Here is a 25,845-nt window from a genome sequence, read left to right on the forward strand (position 1 = left end):
GAGGAGTCTTTTAGTAGTATTTTTGAGAATATTAGATTTTCAAATCAAATTTGACTTTTTATTTTATTTCTTGATAATTTTCATAATATCCAGTAAATGTCTTTCTTTCTTGACTGCTAAATGGAGATCTTATTTCCTCAAAATGTTCCCAGTTGAAGTTTATTTGGAACAGAACTGCCTTCAAAGGACTATGTTTTTAATGTAATATCAGCAGGTCTTTGGGGGGAAGTAAGAAGCTGAAATTCACTATATAGAACACAGTATAACAAATGATTTTTCCTTTGCCCTTCTAACTGTGAAGGTGGTGTATTGTCTCCCTGATGCCAGAATGTGGTACAACATAATCCTTTGCCTATACTTAGTATAAATTTATTAGACGTAGTCCCTGCACACAGTCCAGCAGAGAATCCTGCATTACAGAAATAATTCTTGTGCTGCTGAGCTGGCAATTTCCCAACTTAATCACTTGTGTGATGTCATTTATGCCATTGGTAGGAAATGTGCTGACCATGTCCTGCATTTTGAAAGGCAGTTGCAATAGGAAATTAGCTAAAAATGTAATAAAAAATAAACCTTTCAAGTTACATTCTGGGACTTCAAAGTTCAGAAGAAGTAAAGTGGTAAAAATGTTTTATTAATAAATAGGTTTGACTAAAAAACTACATTTTGTAGTTGGTCATCTTGTAATCAACTTACCTAATTGTTCCTAATTTCCTCCTCAGCACCAGAATGATTACAGCGTTAGGGGGTTAAGGCATGAGAGGGAGTGTTATCTTTAGAGGTCTGAAAAGATTTTCTAGTTTTCAAATAATCCTTAACATTCCAACTTTGTTTTTATAATAAGGATCACACAAAACATCAGTTGTTGGTTTGAGGTTCTTATAATTAGCTGCAAACGTAAGAGTCCAGATGTTGGTTACTGATAGCTGTACTGGATTGCTATTAAATCTTTTGTCAAGGTGGGAAGACAGGACCCCTAATGTATATTTGATTTCTTGGCAGAAAGATGGATACCACAATGCTGAATTTGCGGAATCTGTTTGAGCAGCTTGTGCGCCGGGTGGAGATTCTCAGTGAAGGAAATGAACTCCGTAAGTCATTCTGAGCTGATCTGTGCAGAAAAGGGAAAAAACCCCACACACTTCAAATTTGTGTTTTCTACAAAATTGAAGTATTTTCCAGTCTTTTTTTCCCCCTTAGGTGTAGTTGGACATAATATCTTTATTTTATTTATTTTTATGTGGTGCTGAGGATCAAACCCAGTGCCTTGGATGTGCTAGGTGAGCACTCTACTGTTGAGCCACAACCCTAGCCCCTATCTTCCAGTCTTAAAGTTGCTTTTTTTTTGGATTATCTAAAAAGAAAGTGAAATCTCTTATACATGGTCAAAGCTTTTAAAGGGCACTCACATTCCAAATGGGCACTAAAATTTTTTCTGTAGTTATTCTTTTTTTGGGGGGGAGGGTACTTGGAACTGAACCCAAGGGTGCTTTACTATTGAGCTACATTCCCAGCCCTTTTAAAATTTGAGACAGATCTCACTAAGTTACTGAGGCTAGCCTTGAACGTGTGATCCTTTTGTAGTAGCTATCCTAGATGCTGAATTACAGGAGTGCATTACCAAACTTCTATTTTTTTTTTTTTTAAAGAGAGAGTGAGAGAGGAGAGAGAGAGAGAGAATTTTTAATATTTATTTTTTTTTTAGTTCTCGGGGGATACAACATCTTTGTTGGTATGTGGTGCTGAGGATCGAACCCTGGCCGCACGCATGCCAGGCGAGCGCGCTACCGCTTGAGCCACATCCCCAGCCCCCAAACGTTCTATATATGGATTTTATCTAGTCTTTTTTCATTATCAAGGTTCTGTTTCCACTGAATAGTTGGCATTAGTTGCCAATTTCATTTTTGTATGAACTGAGAAAAATTTAGATTTTTTAAGGATGTTGGTTTTTTCCTTTAGAGTAATTATATTTTTTTATTCTGGCCTTTCTCTGTTCCATGAAACATTTTCAGTTGAGGAAAAAAGTCATAATTTATTTTTGAAGGAGAAACTAGGCACCCACTTTTATGTACTTCGTATGTTTAAGGTGTAATAAAGGATTGAGATAGGGTGAACAGCTGGAAAGAAAAAGGAGATGTTAGCCAGCCAGGTATGAGGTACACATCTATAATCCTAGTGATCTGGGAGGCAGGAGGATAACAAGTTCAAGAACAGCCTCAGCAACTTAGTGAGATCTTTCTCAAAATAAAAAGGGCTGGGGATACAGCTCAATGGTAGAGTGCCACTAGGGTTCAATCCCTAGTATTGCTAAAAAGAAAAAGGAGGTGTTGATAGAGGGAATAGTCTGGGAAGTTAATTAGCATGAAAGGAAAATGGAGCTAATAGCACTGATATATGTGACATAAGGAAATTATTCTCTGCCAGCTTTTCATTGTATTTCCATCCTGTCCTCTTTCATATTTTCAGAAATTGCCAATTTAGTAAGTATTGCTCTCAAGTCAGCCTTACTAGTATGAAAGTAATGCAAGAACTATGTCTTGAACTTTCCTTTATCTCCATAGTTTTCTTAGTATGGCATCTTGCTTATTCCATGTGATATATTTTTTTTAATTGATTGATGCTTTTAATAGCTCTTTTCCACTTACAGGCCTCTCAGAACAATATTCTATTTTCTCTCTCTAATAGCTGCTGCATGACCCTGTCATCTGGTATCAGCTCAGTAACTACAATGGCATATTAATCAGTCTTCTCTTTGAGGTCACATCATTTCAGAAGATGGATTACTTTGAAGTCTAGTGGGGCAGATATGAAATAAGGGATCTTAAAACCCAAGTTCATTCAGCAATATTTCATTAGAACCTATCACATCTTCTAGTGTATGTTGAGTTGAGGGAAAAGGACAATTAAATGGCTTCATGGAGGAAAGTAGGGTTTGGTTGAACCTTAGATATATGGTAGGATCCCAAAAGACAGAAATGAATGAGGACATTTCAGGTCTGAGTGGTGACAAGAGGGTTTGAAGAGAATCAGAGTCGTAACATAATCAGAATTGTGCTTCAGTAAGATTTACCCTGTCATAGGTATAGACTGCATCAGAGGTGGAGGCTGGGAGACTGATTAGAAAGGAGACAGTTGCCATAGCTCAGGAAAGAAGCAATAAGAGGAATTCCATTCCTTACTGGAGTGGTGCTTTGAAGATGGAAACAAGGGGAAATGTGTAGAAAAGATTGTTATGATAAGACTTGTGGGAAGACACAGCTGATAGCATGTGGGGATAGAGGGAAGAATTTGAGATTTAGTGTCTCAGAAACTAGTGCTGGCTTTTAACTGTTATTTCTCTGTCTGTTTCTCCAACTGTAAAATAGGAATTTAAATGTCTTTATCTTTGTTGTGGGAGTTCTGTGTGAGGATTTGGGGATAAATTGAGATACTAGTTGTGAAAATACTTTTGGAAGTGATCATGCAAAAAAAAAAAAAGAAAGATACTTATTTTTACAGATATCTTTATGTTTTTATTGTTTTTTAAAATTTTTTAGTTATAGATGGACATAATACCTTTATTTTATTTATTAATTTTTATGTTATGTTGAGGATTGAATCCAGTGCCTCACATGTGCCAGGTGACCACTCTACCACTGAGCTGTAGCCCCAACCCCTACAGATATCTTTATTTTATAAACAAATTTCCATTTTCCCATTTATTTCTATTTTATAACAGAAGAACATTTTGCTCCCTGCACCAGATTTATAATTTGCAATGTTGGCTTTTGAGAAACTAGAGTAACTCAATGGTTTTTAGGTTCTAAAATCTTTTGCAAACCCAGGTATCTCTCCCTTTCTCAGATCCTAGGGATTCCCTCCATGGCCACATATGCCCTGATGACTCCTTACTCTTGCCTTTCTTCACAATTTCTTTACTTTCTCTCTCTTTTTTTGTTTTTTGTCCAGTTTTTCTAAAGCTAAGTTCAAGGTTACCCAAAGCTAAGAATGAAAGTTAATATTCCAATAAATAATTTAATAGCCTATATATTTTATTATCTTTGTTTTCACCAGTCTTCATGGTTTTTACCTTCTATTTTTATTTTGTTGTAAGCTTCCTGAACTTTTTTGATATCATTGGTGTATATATGAAGAATAGGTATATCTTAATATTTAGCAGGTACTTACTATGTGCCAGTGACAGAGTAGGTTTTTGCTAAACTATGTATAATAAGTACATTATGAGGTAAATGTGATATGGTGCTTGTCATCAAGAAAATTATAATATTTTAGTTTCAGAGACAGGAGTTTTTTTTTTTTATTATTCTTTTTTTCTTCCAGGTTGGTGTTTTGTTTTTATTTTAATTTTTCAATCTGTTACATTTACCAAGCCATCCCAAGTCCGAAAGAAAATCCACCAGGTAGTAATAAATTCGAATCTGGGTGGAAGAAAAATGTAAGATAGATCTGGTTGTCTTTGTTTTTTGGTACTGGGGATGGACCCAATGGGTGTTTAACCACTGAGCCATATCCCCATCCTTTTTTTTTTAATTACATTTAAAAAATTTTTTTCTTGAGAGAATTTTTTAATATTTATTTTTTAAATAAAGATGTGGACACAACATCTTTATTTTATTTTTATGTGGTGCTGAGGATTAAACCCAGCGCCCCACGCATACCAGGCGAGTGTGCTACTGCTTGAGCCACATCCCCAGCCCCAAATTACATTTTTTAAAAATTTGTTTTAATTAGTTACACATCACAGTACAATGATCTTGACATATCATATATTTGAATCAGAGGGGGTGTAATTTCTCATTTTTCTGAGTGTACAGATTGTAGAATCACATTGGTCATGCAGTCACGTATATACATACAGCAATAATAAAGTCTATTTTATTCTGCTGTCCTTCGTTTCTCCCCTTCCCTCACCATCCTTTTTAAAAATTTTTTGAGACAGGGTCTTGGTCTTGCTAGGTTGTTTACAGGCTTGCTAAGTTGTTGAGGCTGGCTTTGAACCTGCAGTTCTCCTGTCTCAGCCTCCTGAGCTGCTGGGATTTCAGGTGTATGCCACTAGGCCTGACCTAGATCTGGTTTTTAAGAATTAACACTTTATGGGCTGGGGATATGGCTCAAGTGGTAGTGTGCTCGCCTGGCATGCTTGAGGCACTGGGTTCGATCCTCAGCACCACATAAAAATAAAAAATAAGGGCTGGGGATGTGGCTCAAGCGGTAGCGCGCTTGCCTGGCATGCGTGCGCCCGGGTTCGATCCTCAGCTCCACATACCAACAAAGATGTTGTGTCCGCCGAGAACTAAAAAATAAATATTAAAAATTCTCTCTCTCTCTCTCTCTCTCTCTCTCTCTCTCTCTCTCTCTCTCTCTCTCCCCCTCTCTCCCTCCCTCCCTCTCCCCCCTCTCTCACTCTCTCTAAAAAAAATAAAAATAAAAAAAATAAAAATTCCACTTATATTATTATGTGGGAGAGAAAGCCAACTAAACATTTAAAAATAAAATAAAATAAAATAAAGATATTGTGTCCACCTAAAACTAAAAAATAAATGTTAAAAAAAAAAAAGAATTAGCACTTTACAAGTGGATCAGATCACCCATACATGATGGAAAGAGGAAGAAGGAAGGAATAGATAAAGGGCAGATATAACCAAAGTGTGTTACATACACGTAGGAGCTTGTGAATAGCCAGATACGGTGGCCCAGGCCTGTAATCTCAGCAACTCTGGAACCTAAGGCAGAAGGATCTCAATTTCGAGGCAATTTAGTGAAATCCTGTCACAAAATAAAAAATAACAAGTAGCTCTGTGGAGAGCCAGTGTGAGAGGTACCAGGTTCAACTCCCTGTACTGCCAAAACAAACAAAACTAATGAGAGGGCAAGCCAGGATAGTGTGCTGAACACAGGAAACTCAGGTTTTTTTCCTAATAAAATAGTAGGTAACACAAATATCAATAAATGCTTTGGGGGAAGACTAGAACAACTTAATATGGAGCAAAATGATTAGGAAAGGGTTCACAGTGCAGATGGGACTTGAAAAATGGGTATGTAAAGAAGAGTAGGTACACAGCTTGCTCATGAAATGAGAAGACAGAAATAAATATGTGTTTGTTTTGGGAGCAAGGACAGACTGGGTTAGCTAGAGAAAGTATTGTGTAGTATAGGAAGTAAGTTTAATTTGATTGGTAAAGTGAACTTGGATGCCTAGAGTTTAAATGTGATCTGAATAGCAATTCTTTATTCACTAATTCAACAAACATTTAAGAGCCTATTATGTGTTAGGTAGGGTGCAAGGCACTGAAGATAAAGGATCAGAGAAGACACAACATCCCTGCCCTTAAGAATGTCAAAAGGAAACTGGTCCATTGTCACATGACTGTAATCCCAGTGACTTGGGAGGCTGAGGCAGAAAGATTGCAAATTTTCCAGGCTACTGTTAGCAATTTAGTGAATCCCAGCAATTTAGTGAGGCCCTGTCTTGGGAAAAAAAAAAAAAAATTGGACTTGTGTAGCTCAGTGGTAGAGTACCTATAATATGTTCAATTCCCAGTAGCACTTATAAATATATATATACACACTTTTTTTTTAATCTCCTAAAGAACAAACTAGCAAAATGAGATTGCATGGAAATTTTTCCATTATCAAATTGTTTTTCAGTTCAGTAAATATTTGATTGTATATGTAACACCATCTTTAGAAATACTGTGTAATGGACCACAGTGAGGAACTAGAAAAAATTTGACTTTGAGGTTTAAATGTTCATTTCTTTTTTTGGTGTTGGGCTGTGTGTGCTACTGGTGATCGAACTCAGGGGCACTTGACCACTGAGCCACATTCCCTATTTTGTATTTTATTTAGAGACAGGGTCTCACTTGGTTGCTTAATGTCTCCCTTTTGCTGAGGCTGGCTTTGAACTCGCAATCCAACTTCTGGGATTATAGGTGTGTGCCATCCCACCCGCCTAAAAGTGTATTTCTTGAAATTGAAGTATTGTATACATCACAAAAATGCACTAATGTGAGAGTAATGATTGATGAATTGTCAGAGTCAACATGTCCAAATAAGAAATTCTTGCTTAAAATTTTTTTCTTGTGAATCTATAATGTTGAAATAGTTAAATTTGCAAAGAGCTATATTGTGTTTTTTAAAATAATTTTTTAAAACCAATAATATGTTAGCTAAACCAACATGTTATTTGCATGGTAAAACTTAGTTTTTGGTCCTTGATATTTGCATTGTGATAACTAGGTCATAAGTCCTATTTTGCTAAAATTTGTTGTTCGCTATAACTTAAGGTTTCCTTATGACTTGGTTTCTTTAGAATGACTTGGTATCAATTGCTGCAGTCTGGCTGGGCACAAAATCACGAGCCACTCACAACCTTGTAGATTCAAACAGCAATTCTTTATTCCCGAACTCACACCTGCACTCTACACACTGGGGAAATCCACGTTCTCTACCAGGCTCTATCAGCAGGATACGCCCTATTCCTGGCAGGGTACACCTTAAACCTGGGACCTCCCTAAACCCAAGGAGCGGGATACTCCCTAAAACCTGATCCGCCCTAAACCCAGATCCGCCCTGGTCCTTGAGCAAGGTCACCTTACTCAAGCATACGTGCCTTGTCACTGCAAATGATCTGAGTCTAAGACAAGCCCATTTCCACAATGGAGAGTCCTTCCTCTAAGCAACATGAGGTAGGCTGACAAGAAAATTTCGATGCATCATTCCTACTTGGCAATGGCTCTCAGCAATCAATTTGTAAGTCTGAAATTTAGTCAAGTTATAAAAAGACACTATATTGTTTTTATACTCATGGGTTAAATTTAAATAGGAAAGGTGCCTTTACTGCCTAAGAATGTGTTGGCTTTGCTTTAATGTGACCTAGTTTCAACTGTAAACTATGTTAGTTTGACCAGCAGTAGATATATATGTTGGAACCTTCCTCCAAGATGTTGGTGGAGAGAGATGCTTAGAGATAGATTGAGGTTAACCGGAAAATTGTAAGGCAAATACATTGTAGGACAGTCTTTACCAGTAGCAGGTGATAAGAATGAATGCCACAAGTGTTATCTTGCTTTGAGTTGCTGACTTAAGTGATGCTGTCTTTGCAGACATTTAAGAAGAGTTCATATTTTGCTATCAGTGACTTTTAAAGAACTTTTATGATCTTCTCTCCTATTTTTCCAACTGGAATGTTTACATACCCTTCAGGCAGTGTTAAACAGCAAAAACAAATTGGCTCTTTACTTTCAAATCAATATTTGTATAATTATATAGCTGAATGGAATTGCAGGCCTAGACATCTGTAATATTAATCTACATCTACTGGAGCATATTACAGCAGTTTCATTTGAATTTGCTGTTTAACGTCTCTGGCGCAGCAATGCGTGACTGTAAAAGAGACTGTTTTTGTTTTATAGCTGTAACTGTCCTGGTGCGTGACAGCTGCCCCACAGGTATACCCCTTTGATTGCCTTCTGTTCAGGAGGTTTCAGTGTTGGTGTTGCATCTGGAGCCAGGTGACTAATGAGTTAACATATTCTATAGCAGATGCCACTGGCTAAGCCAAAAGTAAGTGGCCCATTGACTCAGGAATTGTTCCCTACAAAGCTCTCATCTATAACTGATAAACATATTCAGGAACTGCTCCTGGTTATTTTCAGCTGGGTTTGCCCATAGTTCAATTGGTTCCTTAAGTATGTATTTATAGTAAAGCTAACTTAGGATCTGTTTATTTGAGCAGTATTTTATTCTGCTCATACTTGAATTATGGAAGTTTTCACCTTTCCTCAGAATTCATCCAGTTGGCGAAGGACTTTGAGGATTTCCGGAAGAAATGGCAGAGAACAGACCATGAGCTGGGGAAATACAAGGATCTTTTGATGAAAGCAGAGACTGAGCGTAGTGCTCTGGATGTTAAGCTAAAGCATGCACGAAATCAAGTGGATGTAGAGATTAAACGGAGACAGCGAGCTGAGGCTGACTGTGAAAAACTGGTGTGTATTGTTTTCTATGCTAGAACAGTGGTGGTTCAAGGGAAGCATCATCTGAGAATCTTTCCACTTGCCAAAGATACCAAGTTTCCTCCACATTAAAGAACTGAAAGTGACCAGTCCTTTGACATCTTCCAGTGATTGGAACTGGAATTGTAGCCTATGACTCATAAAATTAAAATTTTTTTATCTTTTAGACTTGAAACTGTTACTCAATAGACAGATTATAAGTGAGAATTTAGAGTTAAAATGGTGGGGAAGGCAGGAAAATTCTAGTGTTCTTGATCTATCACAAGTTATTGGCCATCCCACAGTTTATTATAAGTGTTCCCCAGAATGTCTTCATCCTTAAGTGAATAGTGGGAATATTATATATATTGTCATATATACAGGCAAGGAAACTTGAACTTTTCCTTTCATCACTGCTCTATAATTTAGGGTAGAGGGCTAGATGTAGTTAACCAGTTGAGCAATGTAACTGACATAGAACACTATCATTTTGATGTGCCAGGGTGCAGCAAAGGAAAGCCCTTTTCTTGAAGGGACTAATCCATCTTGGTTCAGTGTTAGATGCCTCAGTAAGCTCAAATTGTCTGGCTCCAGTGCATTACAGCTTTGTATTTATTTTAATGCATTTTGCTCCACCATTTAGAAAGGCAAGTGACTCCTTTGATCCTTAGGAAAAGTCAATAGTTGTCCTTATAAAATGACACTAAAATGTTTTTGCTATGTGAAATCTATTTTGGGACTCTCATTTTGCATTACTTTCCTCTTGGATTAGCAGTTTGATCCAAAAGTATTATAGCAGAAACCCCACTATTCTAGATGGAGTTCATTTTAACAATCAGAAATCAGAGCCACAATCTAGGCTTGATGTGAATTAATATGCTATTGGTGTAGCCACCTTCCTGAAGGCCCATTTGCATAATGCTGTATTTTAATGTCTTCTGGTCTGCTTGTTCCATAAATTTGAGGTGATGCTTTCTTCCCTGGCTAGTTATGATATTTTACCCTGCTTTGGTTTATAGGAACGACAGATTCAGCTGATTCGAGAGATGCTCATGTGTGACACATCTGGAAGCATTCAACTAAGTGAGGAGCAAAAATCAGCTTTGGCTTTTCTCAACAGAGGCCAACCATCCAGTGGCAATGCTGGGAACAAAAGGTGGGAAAACTGCATCTGTTGTTATCTGATCACAAGCAACCCAACTGTCAGAAGTTCCTGTTATCTGAACTCTTAAATATACTGCTTCTGAAATGTGTGCTGAAGAAAGCAGAAAAAGATTGGGAGAAGGGTGGTAGGTAATAAAGGCACAGGGATCTCTCACTCTCTTTCTTTTCTTTTTTTTAAATCATCTCTCCTTAGGATGTTGTCTCACTAGGGGTAAAATTATGATGTCAGGGCTAAATTGCACATCAATAACTAATCCTACACATTGCTAAGAAACCTAAAGGTGAAAGTGGCATTTCAGCAATACTTTTAGTGTTTACTCTCCAGAGATCTCTTATAGCTTTTCTGGTTTAGAAAGGCTGCTGTGAGCCTAAGACTAGACAGTAATTTTGTTTCACAGTATCACTATTTAAAATAGTCTCAGCCAAATTTCAAATTGAATACCCCAATACAATAAGTAGGGAAAGGTCAGCATTCTTAGAACTGTTTGTTTTGTTGCTTGGTTGTTTTATGGGGAATCTTTATAACTAAGAAGATAAATGGACTTCATTTCTTAAAAGCCAATGCTTGATAATACTGTCTTGTAGAAAGCAGCCATAATTGGGATCAAATGAAACTTCAACTCTTTGCCTTGTGAATTTTTAGTAACCTGTAGTATAGAGTCAGTAGGGAATAGCACCAATAGCCCTGGCTATAACTTTCACCTGCTGCTATGAGCCCTCCTGAAAAAGCAACTATGCTACACCTGTATTTTGCACACATTCCTATAAAAACATAAAAAAGCAACCATTGCAGCCAGGGTTTGAACTCATAGTTGTTTCCTTAGAGAAAATATGCAACGAACTTGCTCCTGTTACCTGACCAGAGGGACTTGTTCTGAATATTGGTGGGTTTTATTTTCTATAGTCTTGTGTGTCTAACAGTTTATTGTTTTGTTCATCTAGGCTGTCAACCATTGATGAATCTGGTTCAATTTTATCAGATATCAGCTTTGATAAGACTGATGAATCACTGGTAATAAACATTTGATCTCAGATAATATTTACTTTTCTTAATCCTGCTCCCTGAGGAGCATCTCTCCTATTCTCTTCTGGACACCCTTTATTACTGCTTTATTAATTGATATGTTATGGATTCAGAGACAGCAACTTATAAGTTGTGAGAGATTATCTTATAAGTATATATTTATTTAGTTTCTAGAAGTGAAAATGTAGAATTCAAGATTTGGCCTGAGTTCAAGTTTATTTAAAGCATCTCTGAGCTGCATGTACTAATTGATATCTGTACTTATTAAAGCCCCAGGTAACAATAAGAACTTTTCAAGACTATCTAGGCAGAGTTTATTTGCTGCTCTTGGAGTTAATACATTTGTGCCTTCTTTCTTTTTAAAAATTTTTTAGTTATAGATGGACACAATACTTTTATTTTATTTATTTATTTTTATAAAATACTGACGATCAAACCCAGTGCTTGCTAGGCAAATACTCTACTACTGAGCCCCAGCCTCAGCCCCTTTCTCTTTTTTGTGATATGGATTGAATCCAGAGGTGCTGTACTACTGAGCTATGTACTTAGCGTTTTTTATTTTTTTATTTTCAGACAGCGTCTCCCTAAGTTGTCTGTGCTGGCCACTTAGAATCTTTCTCCTTCAGCCTCTTCTAGTCACTGAGATTGTAGGCATGTGCCACCGCACCTGGCTGACCTGTGCCTTATTTCTGAATTAGTTTTCTAGAGGAAAGGTAACTATACTTTGCAATTAAAAGGAAACCAAGGGTAGTGACACACATCTGCAGTCTCAACTACTGGGAGGCTGTAGCAGGAGGATCATAAATTTGAAGCCAACCTCACCAATTTAGCGAGAACTTGCCTTAAAATAAAATAAAAGGACTGGGTTGTCACCCAGTGGTAGGAGGCCTCTAGGTTGAATCCCTAGTACTGCCCTTGCTCCCCCCTCCACCAAAAAAAAGAAGAAAGCCAAAGTGCTAGGACTTCAGCCAGAAAAATGTGATGAGAATTTCTAGTCAGTGTATAGTGCTTTGCTAAATGAATAACATGTTTAAACTCTTTGTAACCTGCTTTTATGAGCCAGCATCCTTCTTTTACTTTTTGATGATGTTTTTGTGTAAAAGGTCATCTCCTGATAGATATGCTGGTCTTTTTTTATTTAGGAGACTGGTAGTTCATTGATTGTATCTTTTTTTTTAGATTTCTTTTTTAGTTGTAGATGGGCACAATATCTTTATTTTGTTTATTTATTTATTTTTCTGTGCTGAGGATCAAAACCCAGTGCCTCACACATGCTAGGCAATCGCTCTACCATTGAACCACAACCTCAGCTCTGATTAGTGTATCTTTTTTGTTACTGGCAGAAACTTAGCAAACAAAAGAATAAATCAGAGGAACTTATTGGTGGTTGATTTTTCTGCCATAGCAAAACAAGTGACAACTACTTGTAACATGCCTAGGAGTTTTCTGGCCAAACTCAGTGTTAGACAAGGTGTGAAATATGGCCATTTTGTGGATATAAATACTAGGCAACCCTTTTTTTTTTTTTTTAAAGTATTAGCATCTAATAGGTGATGGATCCTCACTTGTTTTTTTTTTTTTTTTTTAAGAGAGAGTGAGAGAGGAGAGAGAGAGAGAGAGAATTTTTAATATTTATTTCTTAGTTCTCGGCGGACACAACGTCTTTGTTGGTATGTGGTGCTGAGGATCGAACCCGGGTCGCACGCATGCCAGACGAGCGTGCTACCGCTTGAGCCACATCCCCAGCCCTAGGCAACCCCTTTTTGAAGCAAAGAATAATATAGAGTAGGTCTTGGCTATATAATAAAAACAACAGCTTATTAGCTGATTTTTGAGCTAGATCTGTTATGATATTTCTTATAACTGAAACCGAATCAAATAACCAGAAGCTAAATTACTTGAGTATAAATTGAGGAATTTGAATTTATTTAGCCTAGGTGCTATTTGCTATATGTGACAGGGACAATCAGAAATAAGGAAATCACAGGTAAAAAAACTTCAGCGAATGCATATGGTTAGAATAAGTGACTTGAAACTAGACCATAGTAAAAAATTCTTCAGGGTAAAGAAGAATTTTTTTTTTTTTTTTTTTTTTCCGGAGTGGGGATCTTAGAAAGAGGAATAATTGAGAGACACAAAACTAAACTCGAATTTAAAAAATATATATTTATTTTTTAGTTGTAGTTGGACACAATACCTTTATTTATTTTTATGTGGTGCTGAGGATCAAACTCAGGGCCCTGCACGTGCTAGGCGAGCACTCTACTGCTAAGCCACAAACCCAGCCCCCTAAACTCAAATTTTTTAAGTAGCAATAGAACATCTGATTAGACACTAGCAGTCCCTTAAGGGAAAGAATCATATCTAACATGATCAATATAGTGCCTAGCATTCTGTAAGTTCTAAAATTAATTACAAAAATAATCAGAAATAAAGGACAAGGCACTGGAAATAATTACTATAGCAGTTGATTCTTTAACCTTTTCATGCCTCTGTGATATTGATTCCTGATTCTATTATAACAGCTTCAGTTTTTGAAAGAAAGCATATTAATATACTAAGTAGCTCTAAAGCTACAACACTGGAGATCTTCCCTTTCCTCTCCAATTATAGGTTAGGCATTCTGACTCAAGAAGCCTTGAAAGTTCCCTGTAAATTTATTTGCATGGCTTTAGGAGAGTCCTAACCAAAGAAATAAATTAATGCAGTATAATTGTCAACAGGATTGGGATTCTTCTTTGGTGAAGAATTTCAAATTGAAGAAGAGAGAAAAGAGGGTAGGTATTTCTTTCTTTTTCTTTTTTTTTGGTTACAAAAGTAACAACTCAAGTGTGTTTTTCTAGAAATTTTGCTATGGTACCCCATTCCTGATACTTGTTCTAGTCATTGTTAGATACATATTACTGAAGGATTTATGCTGTAGGGCTGGTATTAATAGTCTTTGAGGAAGTGACTCAGGACAGAATTCTGTCCTATTTCACTTGTCTGGGCTGCATCTCATACAGTAGAAATGGAAATACTTAAGTTTGTTTTGAGTTGTCATTTGAATTTTTATGGCAGACTTTGTGCTGTAATATAAGCTTCAGATGAAATGTGTGTATAATAGGATATAGAGATCTATCTGTGTCTGCTTGTTTAGGGTACCTAATGTGTTTCTATAGACTTCATGTACTTAGATAGGATTACAGCTCTACTTTTTCTGGCACTGTCATCTAAATTTCTCCAAAGCTTGTTTCTTTTTCTAGGGCACTGAGGGCATTTTTATGTTTGTACGACTTATTCTTCATTTAGAAATGGGCAATGAGAGAGAGCACATTGTCATTTACTGTAGCCCTGGGTCTTAGGACTTACATCCATTTGTCTGATGGAATAATTTTATCTTCTGTGCTTCAGATATACTTGGCCCTAAGGTTTTTGGTCTTTGTCCCCTCTCTAGCGCTCCAATAGCCGACAGTTTGTTGATGGACCCCCTGGTCCTATAAAGAAAACTCGTTCCATTGGCTCCACAGTAGACCAGGTAAGAAGAGTAAGGCCAAGAGAACTGTGGTCTTGATCATACCACAGATTAGTACTCCTGAGCATTAAAAACACTGTATTCAACATTGCAGTGTTATTTTGAGATGTATTTGATAAGAGCTTTCCTATGTGATAAGATTCTTATCCTCCAGATTACTCTTAATAAGTAAACAGTTGTCAGCTGTAGGTTTGCTTCTTTGTTGCTTATGTGTATGTGTACACACACATACATATATTCCTGTGATTGCACACACATATATATATTCCTGTGACTGAAATTTATATTTTGAAGTATGAAATTTCAACTTTGGTATAGTGGAAGAGAAAGTTAGAATCTTTATGTTCCTCCTTCTCTTATTATTACTTTTGTTACAGGGAAATGAATCCATAGTTGCAAAGACTACAGTAACTGTTCCCAATGATGGTGGGCCCATTGAAGCTGTGTCCACTATTGAAACTGTGCCATATTTGACAAGGAGCCGAAGGAAAACAGGTCTGTTAGTTTGTGAATAAATTGCCTGTTAAAACCACTGATAACTGCCAGGCATGGTTGTGCACACCTATAATCCCAGCAACTTAAAAAAATTTAAAGAAATGGCTGGTGATGTGGTTAAGTGGTAGAGCACTGCTGGGTTCAAATCTTAGTACCTCATCTCTACCCCAAATCTCTAAAACAGCTAGTAAAAATTTGAGAGAATTGGTTTCATTTTTCTTTTTTTAATTAGTTCATTTTAGTTATGCATAATATTAGGATTCTTTTTTGGTGGGTGGGGGTTGGGTACCAGGGATTGAACTCGGGATATTGAACTATTGAGCCATATCCCCAGCCCTATTTTGTATTTTATTTAGAGACAGGGTCTCATTGAGTTGCTTAGAGCCTTGCATTTGCTGAGGCTGGCTTTGAACTCACGATCCTCCTGTCTCAGCCTCCCGAGCTGCTGGGATTACAAATGTGCGTCACTGCACCGGGCCTAGGAGTCTTTATTTTTAATTTTTTTAGTTGTAGATGGACACAATACCTTTATTTATTTTTATTTTTAGATGGTGCTGGGGATCGAACCCAGTGCCTCACCCATGCTAGGCAAGTGATCTACCACTAAGCCACAACCCTGGACCCTTAGGATTTGTTCTGACATAATTATATAAGCATAGAATATAATTTGCTCTAATTCAGTCCCAGCACGTCCCCTATCCCTTCCTTTCTCCTTCCTTCTGTTCCCTTACCTCTACTCCTCTGATCATGAGAGAGTTGTTTGCTTAGAAGCCCTGGAGATAGGGGTTGGTTGTAGTGGGTAGTTTCTTTTTGATGTCTACTGAGAACCAGAGATGTGTTTGTGTCATGCTTTACCTTCAGGTTGCTATCCTCATCTGTGCCATTGTATGTAACTTAGTTTTTCTTGAAACTTTTTCTTTGGCAAAGCTCTTGGAATTCACTTTTGGTTATGCTTACAGATTACTGTTTATCAATTAAATTAAAAGTGGGGCTAAAATTCAAATTTTTAAGACGAAGTTTAAATTTGCTTGTTTTCTAGGTACTTTACAACCTTGGAACAGTGACTCCACCCTGAGCAGTAGACCTCTGGAGCCAAGAACCGAGAATGAGAGTTCAGGCACACCACAGAGTAATGGAGGGATGCGCCTGCATGACTTTGTCTCTAAGACGGTAGATCTGTGATTGCTTCATTTTCTTTCAGGACTCTTAATATTTTAATTGAAAAGTAATATGTACTGGAATAAATATAAACACTTTAGTGTTATAAAGTTAAATTTCAAATTCCTTTCCTCTTTCCAATCTCAATCTCCAGGGGTAACTCCTGATTATGGAGGCTTGTATTAAACAACTTTTTAGAAATAATTGTACTTTCAGTAATACATGCTTAAATTTTGTACTTGAATGTGGCATCTTTTTCTGTTCGAGGGATTGAACCCAGGAATGCTTTACTACTGAGCTGTATCCCCAGTTCTTTTTATTTTTTTGAGACAGATTCTCACTAAATTCTTAGAGCTTAAAGTGCTGAGGCTGGCCTTGCGATCTCCTGTCTTAGCCTCCTGAGTCTGAGGTTATAGTCATATGCCATATTTGAAAACATAGCAGGTTTTCAAAATGTTTTAACTTTATACCATTTGGTTTCCTCATAAAAATCCAAGCAAACCAACAAGCTTACAGGAGTTAATTGACTTGTTTGAGCCATATGATAGTGGCAGATTTAGCATCCAGGTTTTCTGACAAGTTGTCAAGAGACAAGTTCTTTCCACTACTATATACTGCTGTCTTCCAGGTGGATAGCTTCAGGCAAGTTACTTAACCTCCTTTTGTTTCTGTTTTCTTATCTTAAAATGAAGAAAACAAACCTGCTTTATTGGATTTTTTGGAAAATTACATAAAAAGCATGTATAAGGACCTTAGAAGTATGTTTGGCACATACTAAATGTTCAATAGATATCGGTGACAATGAAGATAATTTTGGTTTTTTGTTTTGTTTTGTTTTATCCTTAGGTTATTAAACCTGAATCCTGTGTTCCATGTGGGAAACGGATAAAATTTGGCAAGCTGTCTCTGAAGTGTCGAGATTGTCGTGTGGTTTCTCATCCAGAATGTCGGGACCGCTGTCCCCTTCCTTGCATTCCTACTCTGATAGGAACACCTGTCAAGATTGGAGAGGTATGACTCAAGTGGCTTTTTAGCCTTTCAAAGGCTTAATTTTGGTTTTTGTTCTAAAATTATGGATGCTGAATACATTTTCCTCCATGAACAATGAATAGAAATTGTAAAATGTTAACTTGTAGCAAAGTTCTATTGGGTTTGCCTGTTCAATAACCTTTTAAAACAAACTCCTCTTCCCTCCCCTCTTTATTCCTGTTTCCTTACTCCCTCTCCTTTTTTCTTCCTCCTCTTCCTTACTTTATACTCTCTTTCCATCCTATCCTATTTTGGAAAATTTCAGACATAAACGAAAGTATACAGGTCAATGCTTGGTTCAGTGGCACATGCCTATTATCCCAGTGACTCAGGTTGCTGAGGCAGGAGGATCACAAGTTCAAGGCCAGCTTCAGCAACTTAGGCCCTAAGCAACTTAACAAGAACCTGTTTCAAAATTTAAAAAAATACATAAAAAGGATTGGGGATATAGCTCAGTGGTAAGTTTCCCCTGGATTCAGTCCCTGGTACCCACCCCCCTCCCCACCCCCCAAAAAAGTATGCAGATTAATGTGACTACTGACTCTATCAGTTTTCTTTTATGATTACTAACTCAAGTCCATTTAATTTTTTTAAAGTTTTTGGGTGCTGGGAATTAAACTCAGAGGTGCTTAACCATTGAGTTACATCCCCAGACCTTTTTTCTATTTTATTTAGAGACAGGATCTTGCTGAGTTGCTTAAAATCTCTGCTAAGTTGCTGAGGCTTTGAACTTGCAGTCTTCCTGCCTCAGCCTCCTGAGCCACTGAATTATAGGCGTGTGCCACTGTACCGGCTACACACGTCCATTCTTGATTTACTAATTCTCGTATCACCTCCTCCCCACCTTTACCAGTAAATTGTTTAGAAATTGATTATATAACAATATTAGTAAGAATTAAAGCAAAATAACAACATTGACACCCACCTCTCAGAAAATCAAATGTTATTGTTCTCTTAATCTTAATAGTTCTTATAAGTGTTTATGGGTTTTTTATGGTATTTCTGTAATCATGGAGTTCTCCCCTATACAGTGAGTTTATATCATGATCAGCTATGAATTGTGCTAAATAATTTTTTTGCTAAGAATGATTAAAATGTAAAAAGATTTTCTTTTTCAAAATAATAAAGACCATACCTATAATCTCATTATTGCTTGCTTTCTGCTGCCCTTGAGAAGAGATGGAGGCAGTCATAGCTGGTGGTCTTATTATTTGTTCATGCAAGAGTATGGTATATATGATCATAAATCAGTCTTAGTTTGGAGGTAGAAAAAATAATTGAGAATCTGTTTTAATATGTTTTTTGAGAAAAGGAATTTAAAAGCTGACATGTATCCCAGATTTAGCATTAGTCTAGAAGTGATTTTTTTTTTAATTTGTTCTAGTTAGTTATGCATTCTATTTTTTTTTTTTTAAAAAGAGAGAGGAGAGAGAGAGAATTCTTTATTTATTTTTTAGTTCTCGGCGGACACAACATCTTTGTTGGTATGTGGTGCTGAGGATCGAACTCGGGCCGCACGCATGCCAGGCGAGCGCGCTACTGCTTGAGCCACATCCCCAGCCCCAGTTATGCATTCTATATGACAGTAGAATAGAAATGGTTCTTAAATGCATAGTTCTCCTCTGTTGGTCTAAATGATGTAAATAATAATTGGAAACTCTGTTTTTTAGGGAATGCTGGCTGATTTTGTGTCCCAAACTTCTCCAATGATTCCCTCTATTGTTGTCCACTGTGTAAATGAAATTGAGCAGAGAGGGCTAACTGAGGTAAGAGTGAACCCTAGAACAGGGTGAATTTATTGTTTGTGTTAATAATTAGGAGATTCTTACCTAAAATTTTCATCTTGATAATAGACTGGCTTGTATAGGATCTCAGGCTGTGATCGGACAGTAAAAGAGCTGAAAGAGAAATTCCTCAGAGTGAAAACCGTACCCCTTCTCAGCAAAGTGGATGATATCCATGCCATCTGTAGCCTTCTAAAAGACTTCCTTCGAAACCTCAAAGAACCCCTTCTAACCTTTAGGCTAAACAAAGCCTTTATGGAAGCAGCAGGTATGGGCATACATATATTAACACCTGAATGTGAGTTCCACCAGAACTGGGCTTTTTTACTATTTTATCCTTGACCTAGTACAGGGCCTGAAACAGTAGATACTCATGATAGTTTGAATAACCATGTACGTATTCCCTACGATTGTCCCCTCTTCCTTTCTGTATAGGGTATTAATAGGTTTTGTTGTTGTTATTTGTTTGTTTTGCCTTTGTCATTGCTCTTATTTTTTGTTCAAGTGTCAGGTTGTCCTTTAGAAATTGGAACCATCTTGATTTATTTTCCTGATACCAAGAGTGGTATTAGAGGTGCTACTATCCCTTTTGTCATACTCTTCCCCTGGAATATGATAAGAACCTGCTAATTGCTTGTCCTGTTTCTACTCTTGCCTGGTATTGTCTGATCTTTACACATGAGCTATAGAGTAGTCCTTTTAAAATTTAAGTTAGATGATATCCCTCTGTCCTCATTTTCCTCCATTGGCTTCCCATTACTTCAGAATGAAGTCGATAATCTTTAACATAGCCCAAAAGGCCCTCCTTAACTAGAAGCATTTGGCTTCTAGTTATGTCTCCAACACCATTTTGGATGGTTGAATTTTTGCACATCTTAGAATGTACTAAGCTTGCTCCCCACCTCAAGTCCATCACATTTGTTGTTTCAGCCTTGACTACTTTCTAGATAAGTATGTGGTTTGCCCCTTTATTTCATCTGAAGTCTCTCTTCAGATGTATTATGCTTAGAAACACCTTTCCTGACCACTAGTCTCAAGTAACAGCTCCCATTACTTTCTAACTTCTTGCCTGCCATCTTTACTACATGTATCACAATTTGATAACCTGGTACATACGTAGTAGGCCCTTAAATATGTCTTATGAATTCATGAGTATCTTCTTGGTAATTGTCACTGTGGTTTTAGGTCTGTCTTCCTAGCATGGCTTGTCAACTACTTTCCTTAACTGCAAGGGTGATTTTTAAAATGCTCTGACTTCTAATATTGAGCTGTTGGCCAGTGTCCTGCTTTTTAATGAAAGAAGAGTCTGATGCAGTCATGAACCTAATCAGAAGTTTCAGAAGCTTACTGTATAGATGAGACTTTGTGGTCGATAACCTGGAGGCCCGCTGTCAAGGGAAAGAAGTCCAGGCCTCTAGGTGCTTTCTTTTCATTTATAGAAATCACAGATGAAGATAACAGCATAGCTGCCATGTACCAGGCTGTTGGTGAACTACCTCAGGCCAACAGGGATACATTAGCCTTCCTCATGATTCACTTGCAGAGGTTAGTACAACAGAAACTTGTTCTGGGAATTAGGGAATTTTCCAAGGAGAATATAATGTGGATTGGGTGTTAGGGAGTGTGAGAGGTGAATTGTTTTCTTGTAGAATTTATATTTTGGTCTGCATTTAAGTGGTTGAGCAAGTTACCTAACCTAATACTCATTTTGATTAGAGTGGCTCAGAGTCCAAACACTAAAATGGATGTTACCAATCTGGCTAAAGTCTTTGGTCCTACAATTGTTGCCCATGCTGTGCCCAATCCAGACCCAGTGACAATGTTACAGGACATCAAACGTCAACCCAAGGTAGGCACGGGTATATGTATAGATTTGTGTTTATGTGTGTATGTTCATATAAAATGTATGAACTTATGATGCAGTACGATACATGAGAGGTTAATGACAAGTAAGCTTTAAGCTTTCGGAAGTTTGAAAACATATTTGGTAACTTCTAGGTGGTAGAACGCCTGCTTTCACTGCCCCTGGAATACTGGAGTCAGTTCATGATGGTGGAGCAAGAGAACATTGATCCTCTGCATGTTATTGAAAACTCAAATGCCTTTTCAACACCACAGACACCAGATATTAAAGGTCAGGCCTAAATTGTGTTTCTTCAACAACTTGCTTCTCTTTAGTTTTGGTCATGTGCTCTCTTCTCTGTCTTTACTATAACTGAAATTCCTATTCAATAAAAATTAAATGTATATTGAAAATTCTAACATTAAAGGAAAACTGGTACCATTTTTTTTTTTTTTACTTTTCCATGTACTCCCCCCCATATATATGTATGTGTATATATGTGTGTGTGTGTGTGTGTGTGTTTGTGTGTCTATGTTTGTTTGCTGTAACCGAGGATTGAACCCAGGGGTGCTTAACCCCTGAGCTACATCTCCAACCCTTTTTTAATATTTTATCTAGAGACAGTACCCTGAGTTAATACCTTGCTACATTGCTGAGGCTTGCTTTGAACTTGCGATCCTCCTGCCTCAGCCTTCCAAGCCAGTGGGATTACAGGTGTGCACCACTGTGCCTGGCTTGAATATATATATATAATTTTTAAAAAATTTTTTAGTTGTAGTTGGACACAACACCTTTATTTCACTTGTTTATTTTTGTATATGGTGCTGAGGATCCGAACCCAGGGTCTCGAACGTGCGAGGCGAGCACTCTACCGCTAAGCCACAACCCCAGCCCTTGGGGAAAAAAAAAAATATATATATATATATATATATTTAAATTAATTAATTAATTTATTTTATATTTTTCCAGTTTTCGGTGGACACAACATCTTTATTTTATTTTTATGTGGTGCTGAGGATCGAACCCTGCACCCCGAGCATCCCAGGCGAGCGCGTTACCGCTTGAGCCACATCCCCAGCCCTTGAATATATATTTTTAATGTAGATATAATAATAGCTTAGAGACAATTTGTTCCTATTTCACATAGTATATTGTGATAATTTTGTGAGCATATTGTGAGTTGTGTACTTTTATTTTATTTATATATCGTTTTTTTGGTACTAAAGATTTAACCCAGCAGTGGTTTACCACTCAGTCATATTCCCAGCCCTTTTTAATTTTAAAAAAAAGAGTCTCACTAGGGGCTGGCGTTGTGGCTCAGAGGTAGAGCGCTTGCCTAGCATGTGTGAGGCACTGGGTTTGATCCTCAGCAACACATTAAAAAATACACACACACACACACACACACACACACACACACACACACATAGTGTCTACCTATAACTAAAAAATAAATATTTTTTTTAAAAAAGAGTCTCACTAAGCTGCTGAGGCCAGCAACTCACACGTTGTGGTAGATAGTGGCATTATTTTTCATGGTTACAAATAATGCTGCAGCCAACATATACATATACCCTAATGATAAATTCCTATAAGTGGGGGTTACTGAATTAAAAGGTTTGATAACATTTTTTATGTTTTTTGATATGTTTTACCAACTTGATTTCTTTCTTTTTTGGTAATGGGGATTGAACCCAGGGGTGCTTAACCACCAAGCCACATCCTCAGCCCTTTTTTATGTTTTATTAGAGACAGGGTCTCACCGAGTTGCTCAGGGCCTCGCTAAGTTAATGAGGCTGGCTTTGAACTTGTGATCCTCCTGCCTTAGTCTCCTGAGTTGCTGGGTTAATAGGCATATGCCATCATGCCTATCTCCCAACTTCATTTCTTTCTTTCTTTTTTACTTGTAGATGGTCACAATACCTTTTTATTTATTTTTATTTGGTGCAGAGGGTCGAACCCAATGCCTCACACATGCCAGTCAAGTCAAGTGCTTTACATAGAGCTACAACCCCAGCCCCCGCAACTTGATTTTTTAAGGCTTTTATCAGTTTATATTGCTATCAACAGTTTTATATGAATAGGGTGATTTCATTCCAACCCCACTGGCATTGGATATGTTTTTTTTTTCATTATTACTTTTTTCATTATTGCAAGTTTCTTTTTAAGAAAGCATATTATTTCTTCTAGTATAAGTAAAAACCAAATATCCAGATGTTTGTGTGAAGTTTGGAGTTTGAGAATGTTCTAACTCAGGCAGTGAATGCCAGCTATTTATTGAATAGTTGCCTTCATAGTTCAAAAGATACACCTACGTGTTACAAAAATTATGACAAAAATAATGTGGTACTTTGCTTTGTGCCTAATCTTAGCTCTTAAATGCTTCAGAAGGCAGTCAGCTTAAAACTGGTCATCTTTAAGGGTGCTTTCTTTTTTCTCTTTTAAAAATATGTCTGAATTCTTCTTTTGAAGTGAGCTTACTGGGGCCCGTGACTACTCCTGAGCACCAGCTTCTCAAGACTCCATCATCCAGCTCCCTATCCCAAAGAGTCCGCTCTACCCTCACCAAGAACACTCCCAGGTATTCAGAATTAGATAACTCCTTCTTTAGACTTCTTTTCTGATATATCAAATATATTGAAAGAAAAATCAAATCAGATCTTAAGCTAGCAACTAGATTTTAAAAGTAAAATTAGAGCTATAGGACTACCTTCTTAAGAAAGGGTCTAAAGATTATTAATTATTTCCCCTCTCATTTCAGGTGACTAAGAGTACCTAACAAAATAGTTGTCTAGGGGTTCCTATTTTTAGTTGATTATATAATATTATGGTTGATTGTTCATTGTTTTATATAGAATACTTTTTTCTTTCTTTCACTCTCTTTTTTTTTTTTTTTTTTTAATATGTGTGTGTATGTGTAGATTTGGGAGCAAAAGCAAGTCTGCCACCAACCTAGGACGACAAGGCAACTTTTTTGCTTCTCCAATGCTCAAGTGAAGTCACGTCTGCCTGATACTTCCCAGCATTTACCAACTGCAGGAAAGGGCACACCTGTACTCTCTGCTCTGCAGCCTTCTGTACTACTTTTAGCATTCTCCAGGCTTTTAATCAAGTTTAATTGTGCATGAGGGTTTTATTAAAACTATATATATATATCTCCCTCTTCTCCTCCTCCAGTAACATTTTATCAGCACTTTGTGCTGTCGTTGTTGGGAACTTTCAGATGGGAGATCCCTATAGGGGTTGAAGGAGAAATATGGAATTATGGTTCTTTTGGGGTCAGGAGGCATCCCTTTGGCTTGAAGCCAAATGCTGCTCCTGGAATGACTTTTCTCTAGTGTTATTTAACTCATCTCCATGAGACAATGACAGAAACCCTGCCTCTTTGGTACGGGTAGGAAGTGAGGGGACAGGGTAAAGAAAAGATTAGTCAGAGAATTTAGGATGATTCCTTCTCAGAACCTGCAATTTCCCTTTTCCCATTATGAATTAAACTATAGCATGGAACCTTCATAAATAGGATAGGTTGAGGACAGAACTAGTCATGGGAGTATGCATAGCTTTAATTTGGATTGATTAGTTCTTAAGGTCTTGAAGTGACACAACCTTGTGAATGTGATACTTCTTTTTATCTCTGATGGGTGACTTGCTGGACTTTGGGTTTTATTGGGGTCATAGCCAGTTTGTTGTTTTAAAGTTGAATTCATTCTGATGCCTCACCCTCCCACCTTTTGTCCAGTAGATTCCTATTTCTAAAGGTTAGTATGCTGTTTGTCATCCCAGCTAACAAATAAGATGAGGCTGTAGGGAAGACTGTCAATATTTCATGTGGCAAGAAAAACCACAGTCATTTTTGTCTTTGCACTTTGGATGCTAAAATTTTTCCATCTATAGAATGTTTTTGACTCATATTATCCCTTGTCTGTAAGACATATTTGGAAAAAAGTAAATAGCTTTTTCAAAAGAAACTTGAGGTTGGTTTTCTTGTCCCAGATGTTAACCTTCAATGCCTTTTCAATATTATCTTTCCTCAAGGTGTGTTGAACCTGTTGTTCTGTCCATTTGCCACTCTCTGGACCCATCCCACCTGACCACCTCCAGAAGTTTGTTTATTTCTCATTCAGTCTTTCTTTGTCCAATTCAAAGTTCTATATTTGTCCTATGACTTTTATCCTTACATTTGAAGAAAGTACTTTAAACAAAAAACAAACTTTTAAAACCTGTCTCTGGGGACTAGAATGGTGCAAATTAAAAAAAAAAAAAATTGCTACTGGCTGGCTGGCTGGCTGCCTGCCTGCCTGCCTGCCTGGCTGCCTGGCTGCCTGGAACATCCTTCACTGCTGGAAATGACTCTGGAGTGAGCTGGGATGATTAACTGAGGGCACCTGCACTTGGAACTCTGAAGCTGGTGAACAGAATGTATCTGAGATTGAACGTAAACAGTTGCAGGCTTAATATGTAACCGTGGAGAGAGGAGGCAACCTACTGGCTTTTTTCCCAGGAGGGGGCAGCTCTCACAGCAGGGCCCATCTGCCTCAGCAAATTGACAGAGGATGGGTCCCATCTCCCCATACTCCCCTTCACACACATGCCTGCTAGGCTTTTTTTTTTTTTTTTTTTTTTTTTAACTTTTTCTAGATGCTACCTCTTATGTCTTTGCAAGCATCAAGTTGGCCTGGCTCCATATTTGCTGTTCTGCAGTATCTCCCCAAGGTGCATTTGAAGTCACTAATGTAGAGGAAGTAAATGGATTGTGTAACATTAGTGAAGGCAAGACTACCCTATGCAGGAGTTAATGGCCCATTAACGAAAAAGGAAATGGTCCTATGTGTCAAACA

At 37.5% G+C, this 25,845-nt stretch overlaps 1 protein-coding gene and 1 long non-coding RNA gene across 7 annotated transcripts in view; one reads left to right on the forward strand and one right to left on the reverse strand.

Annotated features, from left to right (window-relative positions):
• Nucleotides 1–24,975, forward strand: part of Racgap1 (Rac GTPase activating protein 1) — a 31,488-nt gene extending 6,513 nt beyond the window's left edge. For 4 of the 6 annotated variants that reach the window (XM_078014719.1, XM_040280663.2, XM_005324932.5 and 1 more), the window contains 16 exons: nucleotides 1,003–1,091; nucleotides 8,788–8,990; nucleotides 10,016–10,152; nucleotides 11,103–11,172; nucleotides 13,908–13,961; nucleotides 14,621–14,701; nucleotides 15,076–15,193; nucleotides 16,233–16,363; nucleotides 17,198–17,362; nucleotides 19,051–19,146; nucleotides 19,234–19,432; nucleotides 20,604–20,709; nucleotides 20,881–21,013; nucleotides 21,163–21,298; nucleotides 23,480–23,588; nucleotides 23,929–24,975. In XM_078014719.1, the coding sequence (XP_077870845.1) occupies nucleotides 1,007–1,091; nucleotides 8,788–8,990; nucleotides 10,016–10,152; nucleotides 11,103–11,172; nucleotides 13,908–13,961; nucleotides 14,621–14,701; nucleotides 15,076–15,193; nucleotides 16,233–16,363; nucleotides 17,198–17,362; nucleotides 19,051–19,146; nucleotides 19,234–19,432; nucleotides 20,604–20,709; nucleotides 20,881–21,013; nucleotides 21,163–21,298; nucleotides 23,480–23,588; nucleotides 23,929–24,004 (1,899 nt within the window). In that variant the 5' untranslated portion in view covers nucleotides 1,003–1,006 and the 3' untranslated portion in view covers nucleotides 24,005–24,975. The remainder of the gene's footprint in view (nucleotides 1–1,002; nucleotides 1,092–8,787; nucleotides 8,991–10,015; nucleotides 10,153–11,102; nucleotides 11,173–13,907; nucleotides 13,962–14,620; nucleotides 14,702–15,075; nucleotides 15,194–16,232; nucleotides 16,364–17,197; nucleotides 17,363–19,050; nucleotides 19,147–19,233; nucleotides 19,433–20,603; nucleotides 20,710–20,880; nucleotides 21,014–21,162; nucleotides 21,299–23,479; nucleotides 23,589–23,928) is intronic. The other 2 variants (XM_078014721.1, XM_040280662.2) reach the window with 1 other exon arrangement.
• LOC144364839 (uncharacterized) lies at nucleotides 218–19,278 on the reverse strand. The gene is made up of 2 exons (XR_013422924.1): nucleotides 19,210–19,278; nucleotides 218–1,111 (listed from the first exon to the last, which is right to left on the reverse strand). It is a non-coding gene; the product is annotated as an uncharacterized LOC144364839 (long non-coding RNA).
• Nucleotides 24,976–25,845: the final 870 nt, after the last annotated feature.

This window comes from Ictidomys tridecemlineatus, chromosome 6 (assembly GCF_052094955.1).
Source record: "Ictidomys tridecemlineatus isolate mIctTri1 chromosome 6, mIctTri1.hap1, whole genome shotgun sequence".
Lineage (NCBI taxonomy): Eukaryota > Metazoa > Chordata > Mammalia > Rodentia > Sciuridae > Ictidomys > Ictidomys tridecemlineatus.